This window comes from Peromyscus californicus, unplaced genomic scaffold, assembly GCF_007827085.1.
Source record: "Peromyscus californicus insignis strain IS unplaced genomic scaffold, ASM782708v3 Scaffold_7__1_contigs__length_154581171, whole genome shotgun sequence".
Lineage (NCBI taxonomy): Eukaryota > Metazoa > Chordata > Mammalia > Rodentia > Cricetidae > Peromyscus > Peromyscus californicus.
Window position 1 is genome coordinate 127,268,931 of NW_026294595.1, and position 14,842 is coordinate 127,283,772.

Genomic DNA, 14,842 nt, shown 5'->3' on the forward strand with positions numbered 1-14,842 from the left:
TGTTAAGTACAAAAAGGGTTTCTGCCTTACCTCCAGGTAAATGCTTCGTTTGTATCACCAGATGACAGTGTTCAGCACCACTTTGGATTCAGGGCGGGCGTGCACTGCTGATCTGACTGGCTGCGCTTTCCAGTTGCTTTCTGAGAATGTGTCTGTCTTCAGATGCTCAAATCCAAATCAATATGCTAGCCTTGTTTCCCCAAGCAAGGAATGGCTTTATTGTGTCCTCTTACCTTGATTAAAAAAACAAATAGGGGGCTGGAGAGATGGCTCAACTGTTAAGAGCACTGACTGTTCTTCCAGAGGTCCTAAGTTCAATTCCGAGCAACCACATGGTGGCTCACAACCACCTGTAATGAGATCTGGTGCCCTCTTCTGGCCTGCAGGTGTACTTGCAGGCAGAACACCGTGTAATAAATAAATAAATATATAAACAAATAAATAAATAGATTCTGGCTTGCTGGTGTACATGCAGGCAGAACACTGCGCAATAAATAAATAAATAAATAAATAAACAAACAAACAAATAAATAAATAAGCGAATGAACGAATAAATAAGTAAATAAAACAGATACATGAACCCATCAAAAAGTCCAAAGAATAGAAAGACAGACAAAAGAAGACATGTAAACTCACTAACCAGAGAGCACTGTTGCCCCCCCATCCCACCCATGACCACAGTTCTTCAGGGCATGTTTCTTACCAGCATCACTCAATGGAAGAACTTTTTGTTTTTCAGTCAGGATCTGATAGTAGCACTGGATGGCCTGTCATTTGCTATTTAGACCAGGCTAGCCTCAAACTCACAGAAATCAAAATCACAGAGATCCACCTGCCACTGCCTCTACTGGGATTAAAAGTGTGTGCCACCACTGCCCGGCTTACATAAGATTTTTTTTTTTTTTTAAGATTTATTTAGCCGGGTGGCGGTGGTGCACGCCTTTAATCCCAGCACTCGGGAGGCAGAGCCAGGCGGATCTCTGTAAGTTCGAGGCCAGCCTGGTCTACAGCGCGAGATCCAGGAAAGGCGCAAAGCTACACAGAGAAACCCTGTCTCGAAAAACCAAAAAAAAAAAAAAAAAAAAAAAAATTATTTATTATGTATACAGTGTTATGCCTGCAGGCCAGAAGAGGGCACCAGATCTCATTACGGATGGTTGAGAGCCACCATGTGGTTGCTGGGACTTGAACTCAGGACCTCTGGAAGAGCAGTCAGTGCTCTTAACCTCTGAGCCATCTCTCCAGCTCCTACATAAGGTTCTTAAGCCCGAGAGCTAGTGAAAGGCGGCACAGATGCTCATTCCCCTGGAGCTCTAAAGCTCATGCTTGATTCTTCTTTTTTTTAATCACAGTAGGCAATTTTTTAGATTTGTTTTTATCTTACGTGTTTGAATGTTTTGCCTACATGTGTGTCTGTACACCATGTGCACACCTGGTGCCTACAGAGGTCAGAAGAGGGAGGTGGATCACCTGGAACTGGGGTTACAGATGGTTGTGAGCTGCCGTGTAGGTGCTGGGAACTGAACTCAGGTCACTGCAAAAACCTGTGCACAAACAAGTGCACGTAACTGCTGAGCCATCTCTCCAAATCCTACCTACATTTTTAAAAAAGATTTGTCTTATTTGTGTGTGTGTGTTTGTGAGTGTGTGCTGTGTATGTTTAGTTGCTCAAAGAGGCCACAAGAGGGAGGCAGATCCCTGAAGCTGGAGTTACAGACCATAGTAAATCACCATGTGGGTCCAGGGAAATGAACCTGTGTCCTCTGGAAGAACAGGCAGTTCTCTAACCACAGAGACATCTCTTTAGCCCCCTCATTTAATTGTTTTAACTAGGTAATATATTGACATTATTCAAAAACATTTTTGTTTCTGAGATAGGAGCTCATGTATCTCATGTAATTTAGGCCAGCTTCAAACCCGGAATAACAGGATGATTTGAATTCTTGACTTCCTTGCCTCCACCCCCCCAGTGCTGGTATTATAGCTGTGCACCACCATGTCTGGGTTTATTTGGTGCTGGGGATCAAACCCAGGGTTTCTTTTATGCTCAGCAAGCTTCTACCAACTGGGCACATCCCTAGCCCACAATTTAAAAAAGGTTGACTAGATAATATATTTCCATACGATTTAAAATCCAGAAGGTATAAAAGTCACACAGTGAAGTTCTTCTGCCCTTAGCCTTGCTACCTGGCTCTTTCAAGGAAAACCAGCTGTACCTGACAACCATTATTGGCATCTGGCTCTTGTATCTGCCTCCAAATATTTGGAGGTTGAATTTGTTGTTATTTTTGGTATTTTGAGACAGATCACTCAATGTTGTCCAGGCTGGCCTTCAAGTCACCATCTTTTTTTTTTTTTTTTTTTTTTTTTTTTTTTTTTTTTTTTTTTTTTTTTTTTTTTTGGTTTTTCAAGACAGGGTTTCTCTGTGTAGCTTTGCGCCTTTCCTGGGACTCACTTGGTAGCCCAGGCTGGCCTTGAACTCACAGAGATCCGCCTGGCTCTGCCTCCCGAGTGCTGGGATTAAAGGCTTGCGCCACCACCGCCCGGCTCAAGTCACCATCTTTAACCTTAGCCACTTCAGTGCTTAGATTACAAGTGTGTGATACCACACCAGGCTGCCCTCCAGCTGTGTTTTATGCACTCACAAGAAAATGCAGATACTACTTTCTTTTAAATCTTCTGCAAGGTGGCTATGGTTTGTAACCAGAGATGAACACACACACTGTGTGTGTGTGTGTGTGTGTGTGTGTGTGTGTGTGTGTGTGTGTGTGTGTGTACTGATCTCAAACCCCTGGGCCCTGGTCATCCCCCCACCTTACCTCCCTAGAGCTGAAGTCACAGGTGTGAGTCACTGTGCCCATCTGGAAATCTCCCGTTGTGATGATGTCATCCTAGGGACCAGGGTGAAGAATGTACTGCCACGGGTGTGCGTCAGGATTTCAGAGTCCTGATACAGAGACTAAGGAGGTGGCGTAGGCTGGCTGACAGTGTTGCTTTTATCTTCCTGTGGTGCTTTTCTGACAGTGCTCATGATCTATGGCACAGGCTGCATTTCTGACACTCCGTCCTTGAACCCTGGGCTAGGCAGTTGGCCGGCGGTTCCCTGGGCTCTTAGAGGACCCGAGTTGCAGTGTATTGATTAGAGATGCATTAGCGTGCGTCTGTGTGTCTGGACTGCTTCTTGCAGGGCTGCTTCTGTGGAGCTGCCATTTGTTTCTATCCCCATTTGAAGAGGCCACACGCCCATGAGAGGAGATTTGGAAAATACAGATATGTTGAAAGAACAGAAAAATCTCCTGCATTCCCATCACCCAAAGTGGACCACTGCTGATGTTCAATGAGTGTTTTTGTTTGTTTGTATGTTTTTTGAGACAGGGTTTTCTCTGTGTAGCCCTGGCTGTCCTGGAACTCACTCTGTAGACCAGACTGGCCTTGAACTCACAGAGATCTGCCTGCCTCTGCCTCCAAGTGCTGGGACTAAGGGTGTGCACCACCACCACCCAGCAAGTGTTTTATTTTTATATAATCGTGATGACATGAAATCATTCAATTTTATAAACTGCCTTTTCATTTATAACCATTTTCCAGTCATTCTAGAGCTTGGCTAAATGTCTTTTTTTTTTCCTACTTTAAGATACTTTATTAGAATCTTTTTGATAAAACCAGTACTCATGAGACAAAATAAACTTAAGTAACTGTTTTTTTGTTTTGTTTTGTTTTGAGGGGGGACAAACTCTCACTGTGTTGTCTAGACTGATTTTTAAACTTAAGCTCAAGTGACCTCTGGCTGAGCATCTGAGGTCAGCCAAGACCAAGTATCTTTTTAAAGATGGAATAGTGTGGTGGGCTTTTCTTTCTTTTTTCTTTTTGAGACAGGGTTTCGACGTGTAGCCATGGCTATCCTGGAATTTATTATGTAGATCAGACTGGCCTTGAACTCACAGTGATCCATCCGAGTGCCTCTGCCTCCAGAGTGCTGGGGTTAAAGGTATGTGCTACATGTTCAGCTAATGTCTCATTTGCTCACTTTAGTTTTAAAAGAGAAATTACAAAATATTGCAAGTTAAGTTGAATCTGTTTCCCTCTCTAATGCATTTTCTCACTGGTTTCCTCCACTGTCCAGTTTGGATAGCCAGTGATCCTCATCGGTGTACCACCTTCTCTACGACTTGGTGTGCGTTTTTTTTGTTTGTTTGTTTGTTTTTTTGTTTGTTTGTTTGAGGCAGGGTCTCATTTTGTAGGTGAGTCTGGACTAAACCTTGCCAATTCAAGGACTGTCTAACTTTCTCTGCGAAGTCCAGATTGGTAAATATTCTGGGTTGGGGGAAACCTTATTTTCTCTGTTACAGCCACTGCACTCAGCCATTTCATAGCCATTGTAGATCTAGGTGTGTGCAAACAAAGATTATGGCTATGTTTCAGTGAAATGCTATTTACAGAGATGGCTGTGGGCCAGATTTGGGCTGTGGCTTGTTTTGCAGACCTCTTATTTATTACTTTACTGACTGCTGTACTGGACTGTCTGTAATATGGATGTACTGTATTTTAATTTTGATTCCCCTATAAAGCAATGTGTAGGTGCCCATTTTTTTCCAATATAACATTGCTGGGGGCTGGAGATGTAGCTCAGTTGGTGGAGTATTTGTGTAAACTAGGCATGGTGGTACATGCCTGTGATCCTACCACTTGTGAGGTAGAGGCAGGAGAAATCAGAAGTTCAGGTTGGTCTCAGTTATATGGTGAGTTGGAGGTCAGCCTGGGCTACATGATAGCCTGTATCAAAAACAGAAAAGAATCATCCTTGCCTTTGTTTCCTTCTGCACATGTGCAAGGGTCCATCAGGACAGGAATTCGTGGAGAAGGTGGAGTTGCTGCGTTTTGATGCTGGAGACTGAACCCTGGAATTCCCACATGCTAAGCACAGCTGTACCACAGAGCTGCATCTTATCATTCGGTTTTTTTGAGATGAGAGTCTCACCATGTAGTCCTGGCTGGGCTAGAACTTACTATGTAGACCAGGCTGTCCTTGAATTCACAGAGCCCTGCCTGCCTCAGCCTCCTGAATACTGGGTTTGTTTGTTTGTTTTTTAAAGTTACAATTATTTATTGTGTATGGATGTGTTTGTATGTATGTGTGCATGCATATGCATGTCTTTTATGTATGTGTGGAGGTTAGAGGACAACCATTGGGAATCCATTCTCTTCTACCATGTGGGTTCCAGAGATTAAACTAAGGTCAGCCTTGGCAGCAAACATCTACCCAATTGGTCATCTCATTGGCCTTCCCTTGTTTTATCTATCTATCTATCTATCTATCTATCTTTTCTTTTTTTTTTTTTTTTTGGTTTTTCAAGACAGGGTTTCTCTGTGTAGCTTTGCGCCTTTCCTGGAACTCACTTGGTAGCCCAGGCTGGCCTCGAACTCACAGAGAATCCGCCTGCCTCTGCCTCCCGAGTGCTGGGATTAAAGGCGCGTGCCACCACCGCCCGGCTATCTTTTTTTTAGAGATTGGGTCTAACTATGTAGCCCTGGCTGGCCTGGAATTCACTATCTAGACCAGGCTAGCCTCAAACAGAGATCTACCTGTCTCCACTAAGTGCTAGGATTAAAGGTGTGCACCACCATACTCTGCCTCCCCCTTTTATTCTTTTAAATTAATTAATTAATTACTTAATTTTACATCTCAACCAAAATTTCCCCTCCCTCCTCTCCTTCCACGCCCCCTCCTTTTTTTTAAAAGCACACTGATCAATAAAATGTAAGCAGAGGGCTGGGAGTGTGGTTTGGTGGTAGAGCACTTGTGTAGCATATACAAAGCTGTGGCCTCAATGACCACACATACACTTTAAAAAACAAAACATTTCATGTAGAATGTGGCCAGTTTGTGACCTCTGTCCTAGTAACTGATAGTTGCTCAGAATGTAGGCCACACTAAATTCTAGACTTTGAGGTGAGTCTCCATGACAACCAGGAAGGGCAACATGAATCCAAAATGAAGTACTTAGTGAAGAGTGTGGAAGACTGTGGCCCTGCTGAGAAACAAGTAACTGATCTTCTCAGCAGGCACAAGCCACGAGGTTGGAGAACTCAGCTTTGCACAGTCAGCCAGACAGTGGGTCTTAGCCTGGGATGCTGGTTCTGACAGAAAAGGTTCCTGGGAAGCAGGTGACAGACTGCTGACCAAACTGCTGGGTTTCTCTCAAGGTTTGTCACTGTGATTAGACCTACAGGAGAGCAGAAGGAAGATAATAGAGAGAGAGTCCGGCATCTTCCTGACAATGCCCTCTCTGCTGAGGAGGACCCAGAACAAGATTTGAAGCTCCGGAGACAGGAAATTGAATTAGTCTGTCTTCTTGAAGTAAAGCATCAATAATAATGGCTACTCTAGCCGGGTGAGTGAAAAGCTCTAAAAGAAATGTGGTAAGAGTTAAGATTTGCTGGGCGTGGTGGTGCAGGCCTTTCATCTTAGCAGAGGCAGACACAGAGTTAGAGGCAGAGGCAGAGGCAGGCAGATCTCTGTGAATTCCAGGCCATCCTGGTCTACAGAGCGAGTTCCAGGACAGCCAGGGCTCTTATATAAAGAAACCTTATCTCAGAAAACCAAAACAAACAAACAAAAAAAACAAAAAACAAACAAACAAAAAAGGAGTTGAGTAGATTTAATGAGAGGACTCATCTTTAGGAGTTTCTTCCTTTGTCAGGAGTTTTGAAGGTGAATGTGGATCGTTAAACACATTCCTTTGTTTTTATCACATTTTACAGCTCAAAAAATATAGTAGCCAGGCCTGTAGGTCTTTGCTATGGGCTTTTTATGGAACAGGATCAGGCCATGTTGTTTCCACAGGTGTGAGTGGGGACAGCCTGCATCCTCAGGAGGACGTGATACACAGGAGCCTGTCCCCTCACAGCCCTGCCCTTCACCTCCACCTCCTTGAACTCTGCAGTCTAGGTGTGTGGCTGCCAGGCGCTGCAGCAGAGGCCCTCCCACAGGAGGCTCTGGGCCAGTGTCTCCTTGGTGCTCACACCAGCTTTGGCATGCCTCTGTTGGAGTTCCGAGAGAGTGGCATGTCCTAGTTTGCTCTGTGTCATTGTGGCTAAAACACCACCATCAAAAGTCACTTGGGAGCCGGGCGGTTGTGGCACACGCCTTTAATCCCAGCACTTGGAAGGCAGAGGCAGGTGGATCTCTGTGAGTTCAAGGCCAGCCTAAGCTACAGAGTGAGTTCCAGGAAAGGTGCAAAGCTACACAGAGAAACCCTGTCTCGAAAAAAAACAAAAAACAAAAAAAAAACAAAGTCACCTGGAGAACAAAGAAGATTATTTGGCTTACAGGTTACAGTCCATCAGGAAGTGAAGTGAGGCAGGAACTCAAGGCAGGAAGTAAAGCTGAGGCCATGGAGGAGTGCTGCTTACTGACTTTCTCCCCCGGCTTGCTCAGCTCGCTTTCTTTAACAACCCAGGGATGACACCACTCACAGTGGACTTGCTGGTCAGTCCTGAGCTCTGAGTCATGAAAATGTCCCATGGGCTTGCCCAGGAGGCTTTGATGGGGGCGTTTGGAACTCTATGTAGACCAGGGTGACCAAGCTGGAGTCAAAAGAGATCTACCCAAGTGCTAGGATTACAGGTATACACTGCAATGCCTGGCTTCAGCATCTGGTTCTTTCTTCCCATCTGACAACATTTCCACTTTATTTTATTTATTTATTTATTTATTGGATTTTTTTTTTTAAGACAGGGTTTCTTTGTATAGCTTTGGCTGTCCTAGAACTAGCTCTGAAGACTAGGCTGGCCTCAAACGCATAGAGATCTGCCTGCCTCTGCCTCTTGAGCGCTGGAATTAAAGGCATGTATCACCACTGCCTGGCTCCTGTATTTTATTTTGAGACAAAATCTCAATATGTGGTCTTGACTGGTATCCAACTAACAATCTTACTGCCTCACCCTCCTGAATGTTTGTTTGTTTGTTTGTTTTAAAGATTTATTTATTTATTATGTATACAGTATGCCTGTGTGCCAGAAGAGGGCACCAGATTTCATTACAGATGGTTGTGAGCCACCATATGGTTGCTGGGAATTGAACTCAGGACCTCTGGAAGAGCAGCCAGTGCTCTTAACCTCTGAACCATCTCTCCAGCCCCCTGAATGTTTTGGTTATCGATGCTTGGTTCCATGTGATGAAATCCCAAATTTTGACTATAAGACTGTATTGAATGGACTAGCCTTGTGCAATTTTCTTTAACTGGCTTGAGATTTAGTTCTTATTGAGTGTCAGTGGGTAGGTATTTCTATCTCAATTTTTCTTTAAGAGGAAAACTACAAACTAAACAGTAGAAAATGGTTGTCTTGTGATGTTTAATGGACAGAATTAAGGTTTAACCATAGTCTCTGTAGTGACCATTGATGTAAGTTTTAGAAGAATTTTTTTTCTTTCAAATTCTGAGAACTGAACCCATGGCATCCCACATTCTAGGCATGTGCTCCTGTGCTGAGCTACACCTCCAGTCCCCAAACCCTTTCATAGTAATTTTAATCCATCTTTATATTAGCATACAGCTATGGTAGAGTACCTTTGTTGGTGCCTTGTAGTTTAACAGTTATCCGTAGGAAAGGAGAGTGACTCCAGTTTTTGCAGAACTTACAGAAAACACATTCAAAGAGAGTAAGAGATCTGGCTCTTCATTCTTATTTTTATTTTTACTTTTTATATAATATTTTTATCAATTCTTTGAGAATGCTGTGTAATGTGTTTTGATCATATTTACCCTTTACCCTACCCCTCCTTTTATTTCTTCCTAGATCTACCTTCCCTGGTCCCCTTCCAACTTCATGTTCTGTTCTCTTTTTTTCTTTTTTAATAGTCCACCAAGCCCAGTTTATGCTGTTCATATACTTGGGGGTATAGGGCCATCCACTAGAGTGTGGGTGACCTACCAGGGGCCACACTAAAGAAAGCTGACTCACTCTCCCTCAGAAGCCATCAGCTGTCAACAGCTCCTCAGGTAGGGGTGGGGGCCTGAGAGCCCCGCCCCCACACATACTAGACTGTCACCTGGCTTGATCTTGTACAAAAAACCACAGCTGCCGGGGGTCCGAGGCGGGCCTGCCATGTCCCGAAGAACCTGCCTCACCCCTGTCCTCCCTGACCTCTGACTTCGAGTGTCTCCTTTGCCTCTTCTTCCACCGTGGTCTCTGGTCCTCATACTGGGGGAGGAGGATGTAGATGTCCCATTTGTGGCTGAGTACTCCATAGGACTCATTCTCTGCACTTGGCCACGTGTGAGTTTCTGCATTAACTACCATCCATTGCACAAGAAACTTCTCTGATGCAGTCTGAGAGCTAATATATGGGTATAGAGATGCAAATGCAGAGTGCAGTTTGATATTATATCCATTTATCAAAATAATAGTTCTGCAACTATTGGAGTCTGTGAGCTCCCTCTCTGTGGGTTCTTGGCCGGATTTACAGAACTAGGCATGCATTTCCCCCGTAGAGTGGACCTTAAATCCAACCAGAAGTCAGTTGGCTACCTCCATATTATTCCTGCCACTATTGCACCCCTGTGCACAACTTACCACACCAGTCACTGTCGTCTGCAGGAGTCACAGCTGAGTAAGACTGTTGATGACTTCCCACCCCACCCTCAGCAGCCTACACACACCTTCAGGATTATGGAAAGTAGCCTGCAAGAAGGATGCTTCCGGATTAGTACCAACTTGATTCTCCGTTCCTGTGACCCAGTGTGTAGTGTCTTCAGCAGCAGGATCTTCCCATTAAGTTCTGGTGGGCAAGCAAGAGCAGTGACAATAATCTTTGTTTGGGGGAGTCTCTGGGACACCCCTGACCAACCACTTGAAAAGAGGTTTCCTGCATGTGGCACTGGGCTTTTTCATTTGGCAACTATGGCTTCTGGGAGGAGCATTGTCCTCTGTGTAGGATGACTCCAGCTCTTCTGTATGCTGCAATTACAAATGCATGCATCCTTTGATTCAGCAATTCAGCTTCTGAGAATTTATTTTTACAGGTATATTTGTCCACAAATGAAATGATTATGTATCCTAGGTTTTTTACAGTGGACTGTCAGAAACAGCTAAAGTGTGTTATTTTGTTTGTTTGAGACAGGTCTTACTATGTAGCCAAGCCTGGCCTCAAGCCCATAATCCTCCTGCCTTTGTTAGGTAAGTGCAGGGATTACAGGTATGTACCGCCACATCCAGCAACATAAGTGCGCCTGTAGCAGAGGTTAAATAAGTTAGATGTATCCGTACAGTGGGGTAGTATGCTGCTGTCATAAAAGAAAAGGCTCAATTTGTTGAGGATATGAACTTCAAGATCGGTTGTAGTAAGAAAGAGCAAGATGCAAACCATTGTGTATTGCTGAGCATAACATCACATTATTAAAAAAAATTAGATTGAAAATCTAATAATGGGACTAGAGAGCTGGCTCAGTGCTTTAACAGAACTGACTGTTCTTTCAGAGGGCCTGGGTTCAATTCCCAGCACCCACCAGACAGCTCACAACCCTCAGTAGTAACTCCAGTCCCAGAGGGTCCAGTGCAGCCTTCTGGCCTCTGTAGGCAGTGCATACATGCAGTGTGTAGACATACATGCAGGCCAGACACCCACACACATAAAATAAGGCAGAAGGAAAAGATCTAATGACATTTGTCTGTGGACAGGAGAGCTGGGTGGCTGGAGAATGGCAAGGGAGTGACATCTGTCTCTAAAAAGGGCTTTTGAACACTGATTTTTAAAACATGAATCATCTGTTTTTTAAAAAATTCCCTGCCCGGAGGTTATCAGGAGCTTGCAGTCTTTGTGTCCCTCTTGGCTCTGATCTAGTCTCTCCTTTGTCTTTCCTAAGGCCACATCCGGCCACCTATTCTGCCTTCTGAGTTTCCTGGCAGCAACTGAGCTTCTGTGTTTCTCTTCCTTTAAATTTCTCTTACCCTTTTCCTCCTTGCATCAGAATCTATTAAATTGATGGCTGAATGCACTGCACCATTCCACATCCCCACTGACGAGCACATTTTACATAAACCGTCTTTTAGTGATTCTTAGAATTCCAGCACAAGCTAAGGTATTGAAACATCCGAGCCAATGCACAGTGAGTCTTCTCTCTAAAGTGTCCTGTGGACCGATGGCTCCCCTCTCAAGGCTGTGTGACACCAAATGCCCATCAGGCCTTGTCTATGCATACCCCCCATTTTGGGGTGCTGGAGTAGATCTCACAGTCTTGTACATGGTGCCTGAGCCACCCTAACGAGGCCGTGCTATGAAGCACAGACTGGCCTCTCACTAAGAATCATGCTGCTTGAGTCTCAAATGCTAGCCCTACAGGCTGCCACTGTGCCCAACTTCTCCCTCCCACCCCCTTTTTTTACTTCTTTACCTATTCATTTCCTTGTGGGCCTTTCGTGTGTTTATTTGGTGCTGGGTGTTGAGTCAGAGCCTTTGTTTGCTAACGTGTGCTCACTCTATTGCCGAGCTATTCCTCAGTCAGTAGTTTCTATTAGGGTTCACTCTTCTGGCCCCTGTTAAGCTCGTATTGTGTAAACTACACCCCATGCTTCACTTATTTACTTACTAGGTTTTGGTATGAATTAGGGACTTAGGAGTTCATAGGATATAAAGTCACCCAGGCTTTGAAAAGACTTCCAGTGAGGGCTAGAGCGATGGCTCGGGAGTTAAGAATGTTGGATGCTCTTCCGGCAGAGTATAGTTCAGTTTCCAGCAGCCCTGGTCAGGTAACTCAGAGCCATCTCTAACTGCAGCCTCAGGGGATCTTCCATTCTCTCCTGGCTTCCATAGGCATCCTCACTTGTGCATGCCCGCCCCCTCCCCAAGACACAATTATATATAAAAGCAACATAAATCTTAAGAAAAGCAAACAGGGCTGGGCGGTGGTGGCGCACGCCTTTAATCCCAGCACTCGGGAGGCAGAGACAGGCGGATCTCCGTGAGTTCGAGGCCAGCCTGGGCTACCAAGTGAGTCCCAGGAAAGGCGCAAAGCTACACAGAGAAATCCTGTCTCGAAAAACAAAAAAAAAAAAAACCAAAAAAAAAAGAAAAGCAAACAAAAAACAAAGGTGTGATACTTCATCCATGGAGATGGAGACAGGAGGATTAGGAGATAAGGCTGAGTCCCTTTCTCTAAAAACAAAGGTAAGGAAGGAAGCTTCCTGTAGTTTCTACTTATAATATAAATATAATATAATAGTAATATAATATAATCAAATATTGACTGAGGGTGGATAAGAATTAATATTAGTGGACTGGAGTCTTTTACTATGGAAACGGGTTACGGTCTTGTGAGGAGAAATACTCAGTATACTAAAATGATTAAATATGGCAGTTAGCAAGTGAAGATGGCGTATGTGCCCGCAGATGGCAGGCAGCCCTGGACGATAGCTCTTCCATGCTCACTGCTTTTGTTTTTTTTCTAGGACCTTAGCATCCTGAGCCATTCTGGATTCATAGCCCTCAAGGCTAAGCTGGTCAGAGTTCATCATGTCCAAGTTAAAAAGCTCAGAGTCAGTCCGGGTGGTGGTTCGCTGTCGGCCCATGAATGGTAAAGAAAAGGCTGCATCCTATGACAAGGTGGTAGATGTGGATGTGAAGCTGGGGCAGGTGTCTGTGAAGAACCCCAAAGGCACATCCCATGAGATGCCCAAGACCTTCACCTTTGATGCCGTCTATGATTGGAATGCCAAGCAGTTTGAACTCTATGATGAGACGTTCCGGCCACTTGTGGACTCTGTCCTACAGGGATTCAATGGCACAATTTTTGCCTATGGACAAACGGGAACTGGGAAAACCTATACCATGGAGGGAGTCCGTGGCGACCCTGAGAAAAGAGGGGTCATCCCCAACTCATTTGATCACATCTTCACCCACATCTCTCGATCGCAGAATCAGCAGTACCTGGTCAGGGCCTCTTACTTAGAGATCTATCAGGAAGAGATCCGAGACTTGCTCTCAAAGGATCAGACCAAAAGGCTGGAGCTCAAAGAGAGACCCGATACAGGTGTATACGTGAAGGATTTGTCTTCCTTTGTCACCAAGAGTGTGAAGGAGATAGAGCATGTGATGAATGTGGGCAACCAAAACCGCTCTGTCGGTGCTACCAACATGAACGAGCACAGCTCACGGTCGCATGCAATCTTTGTCATCACCATCGAATGCAGCGAGGTGGGCCTAGATGGTGAAAACCACATCCGGGTAGGAAAACTGAACCTTGTAGATCTTGCCGGCAGTGAGCGGCAAGCCAAGACTGGCGCTCAAGGGGAAAGACTGAAGGAAGCGACCAAGATCAACCTGTCCCTTTCAGCCTTGGGTAATGTCATCTCTGCCCTGGTGGATGGCAAAAGCACCCACATTCCATATAGAGACTCGAAGCTGACTAGGCTTCTCCAAGATTCCCTTGGTGGCAATGCCAAAACTGTGATGGTAGCCAATGTGGGGCCTGCCTCGTACAATGTAGAAGAGACCCTGACCACTCTGAGATATGCCAACCGTGCCAAAAACATTAAGAACAAGCCAAGGGTCAATGAGGACCCAAAGGACGCTCTGCTTCGAGAATTCCAGGAAGAAATTGCTCGGCTCAAGGCCCAGCTGGAAAAACGCTCCATTGGCAGGAGGAAGAGGCGAGAGAAGCGGAGGGAAGGTGGTGGCAGTGGTGGGGGTGGGGAAGAGGAGGAGGAGGAGGAGGGAGAAGAGGGTGAGGAGGAAGGGGATGATAAGGATGATTACTGGCGGGAACAGCAAGAAAAACTGGAGATTGAGAAGCGGGCCATTGTAGAGGACCACAGCTTGGTTGCAGAGGAGAAGATGAGGCTGCTGAAGGAGAAGGAGAAAAAGATGGAGGACCTGCGGCGAGAGAAAGATGCTGCTGAGATGCTGGGTGCCAAAATCAAGGTACTGTACCCTTCGTAGGCCCTTCCCTTTCAGTGCCGGTTCACTGATCAAAGAAAATACAGTGGGCGCTGGGCATGGTGACAAACACCTTTAATCCCAGCGCCCAGGAGGCAGAGGCAGGTGGATGGCTTGTGAGGTCTATATAGTAAGTTCTAGGACAGCCAGAGCTATAGCGTGAGATCTTGTCCTTCCATCCCCCAAAATCGAAGTCAAAATCAAAAACTAATAACCGAGCATCCTTGCTTCTAGTAAGGAATAGTACAACCCTCTTTTCTTCTTTCTCTCTTTTTTCTATGAGAAAGAAGGTATCATTTTAATTATTTGATGTTTCTGTTTGTTTGTATTTTTGAATCAGGATCTTGCTATGTAGACCAGTCTGGCCCTGATCACAGCAGTTCTCCTGCCTCAGCCTACCAAGTACTAGGATTATAGGCATGCACCGCTGTGCCCAGCATTTTTGTTTTGTTTTTTGTTTTTCAAGACAGGATTTCTCTGTGTAGCTTTGGAGCCTGTCCTGGATCTCACTCTGTAGACCAGGCTGGCCTCGAACTCACAGAGATCCGCCTGGCTCTGCCTCCTGAATGCTGGGATTAAAGGCGTGCGCCACTGCTGCCCGGCAGCATTTTTTTTTTAAAGGCAGGGTCTCATGTAGCACAGGCATGTGTCCCCATGCCCATTTTATGTGACGCCGGGGCTCAGGGCCCTGGATTATGCATGTGGAACAAACACTCTACCAATTGAGCTGCAGCCTCAGCGTCCGTTTCCTCAGGTCTTCTGTGTTCACCCCTCCAAGGGTGATGTCTTGAATCCAGTGTGTGCTGCCTTGCTTTTTTGTTGTTCGTTTTAGCCCGTCTCCCTGGTTTCACGTGGGCTTCAGGTGCTGCCACAGTTTGCTTTTATTTCCTGATGTGGGTCCCTAAGAAC

The 14,842-nt window shown here is 45.3% G+C and overlaps 1 protein-coding gene across 4 annotated transcripts in view; it reads left to right on the forward strand.

Moving 5' to 3' along the window:
• The window catches only part of Kif3b (kinesin family member 3B), a 41,342-nt gene that overhangs the window by 13,387 nt on the left and 13,113 nt on the right, over positions 1 to 14,842 (forward strand). For 2 of the 4 annotated variants that reach the window (XM_052725679.1, XM_052725680.1), the window contains 2 exons: positions 6,223 to 6,392; positions 12,448 to 13,918. In XM_052725679.1, coding sequence (XP_052581639.1) covers positions 12,512 to 13,918 — 1,407 coding nt within the window. In that variant the 5' untranslated portion in view covers positions 6,223 to 6,392; positions 12,448 to 12,511. The remainder of the gene's footprint in view (positions 1 to 6,222; positions 6,393 to 12,447; positions 13,919 to 14,842) is intronic. The other 2 variants (XM_052725677.1, XM_052725681.1) reach the window with 1 other exon arrangement.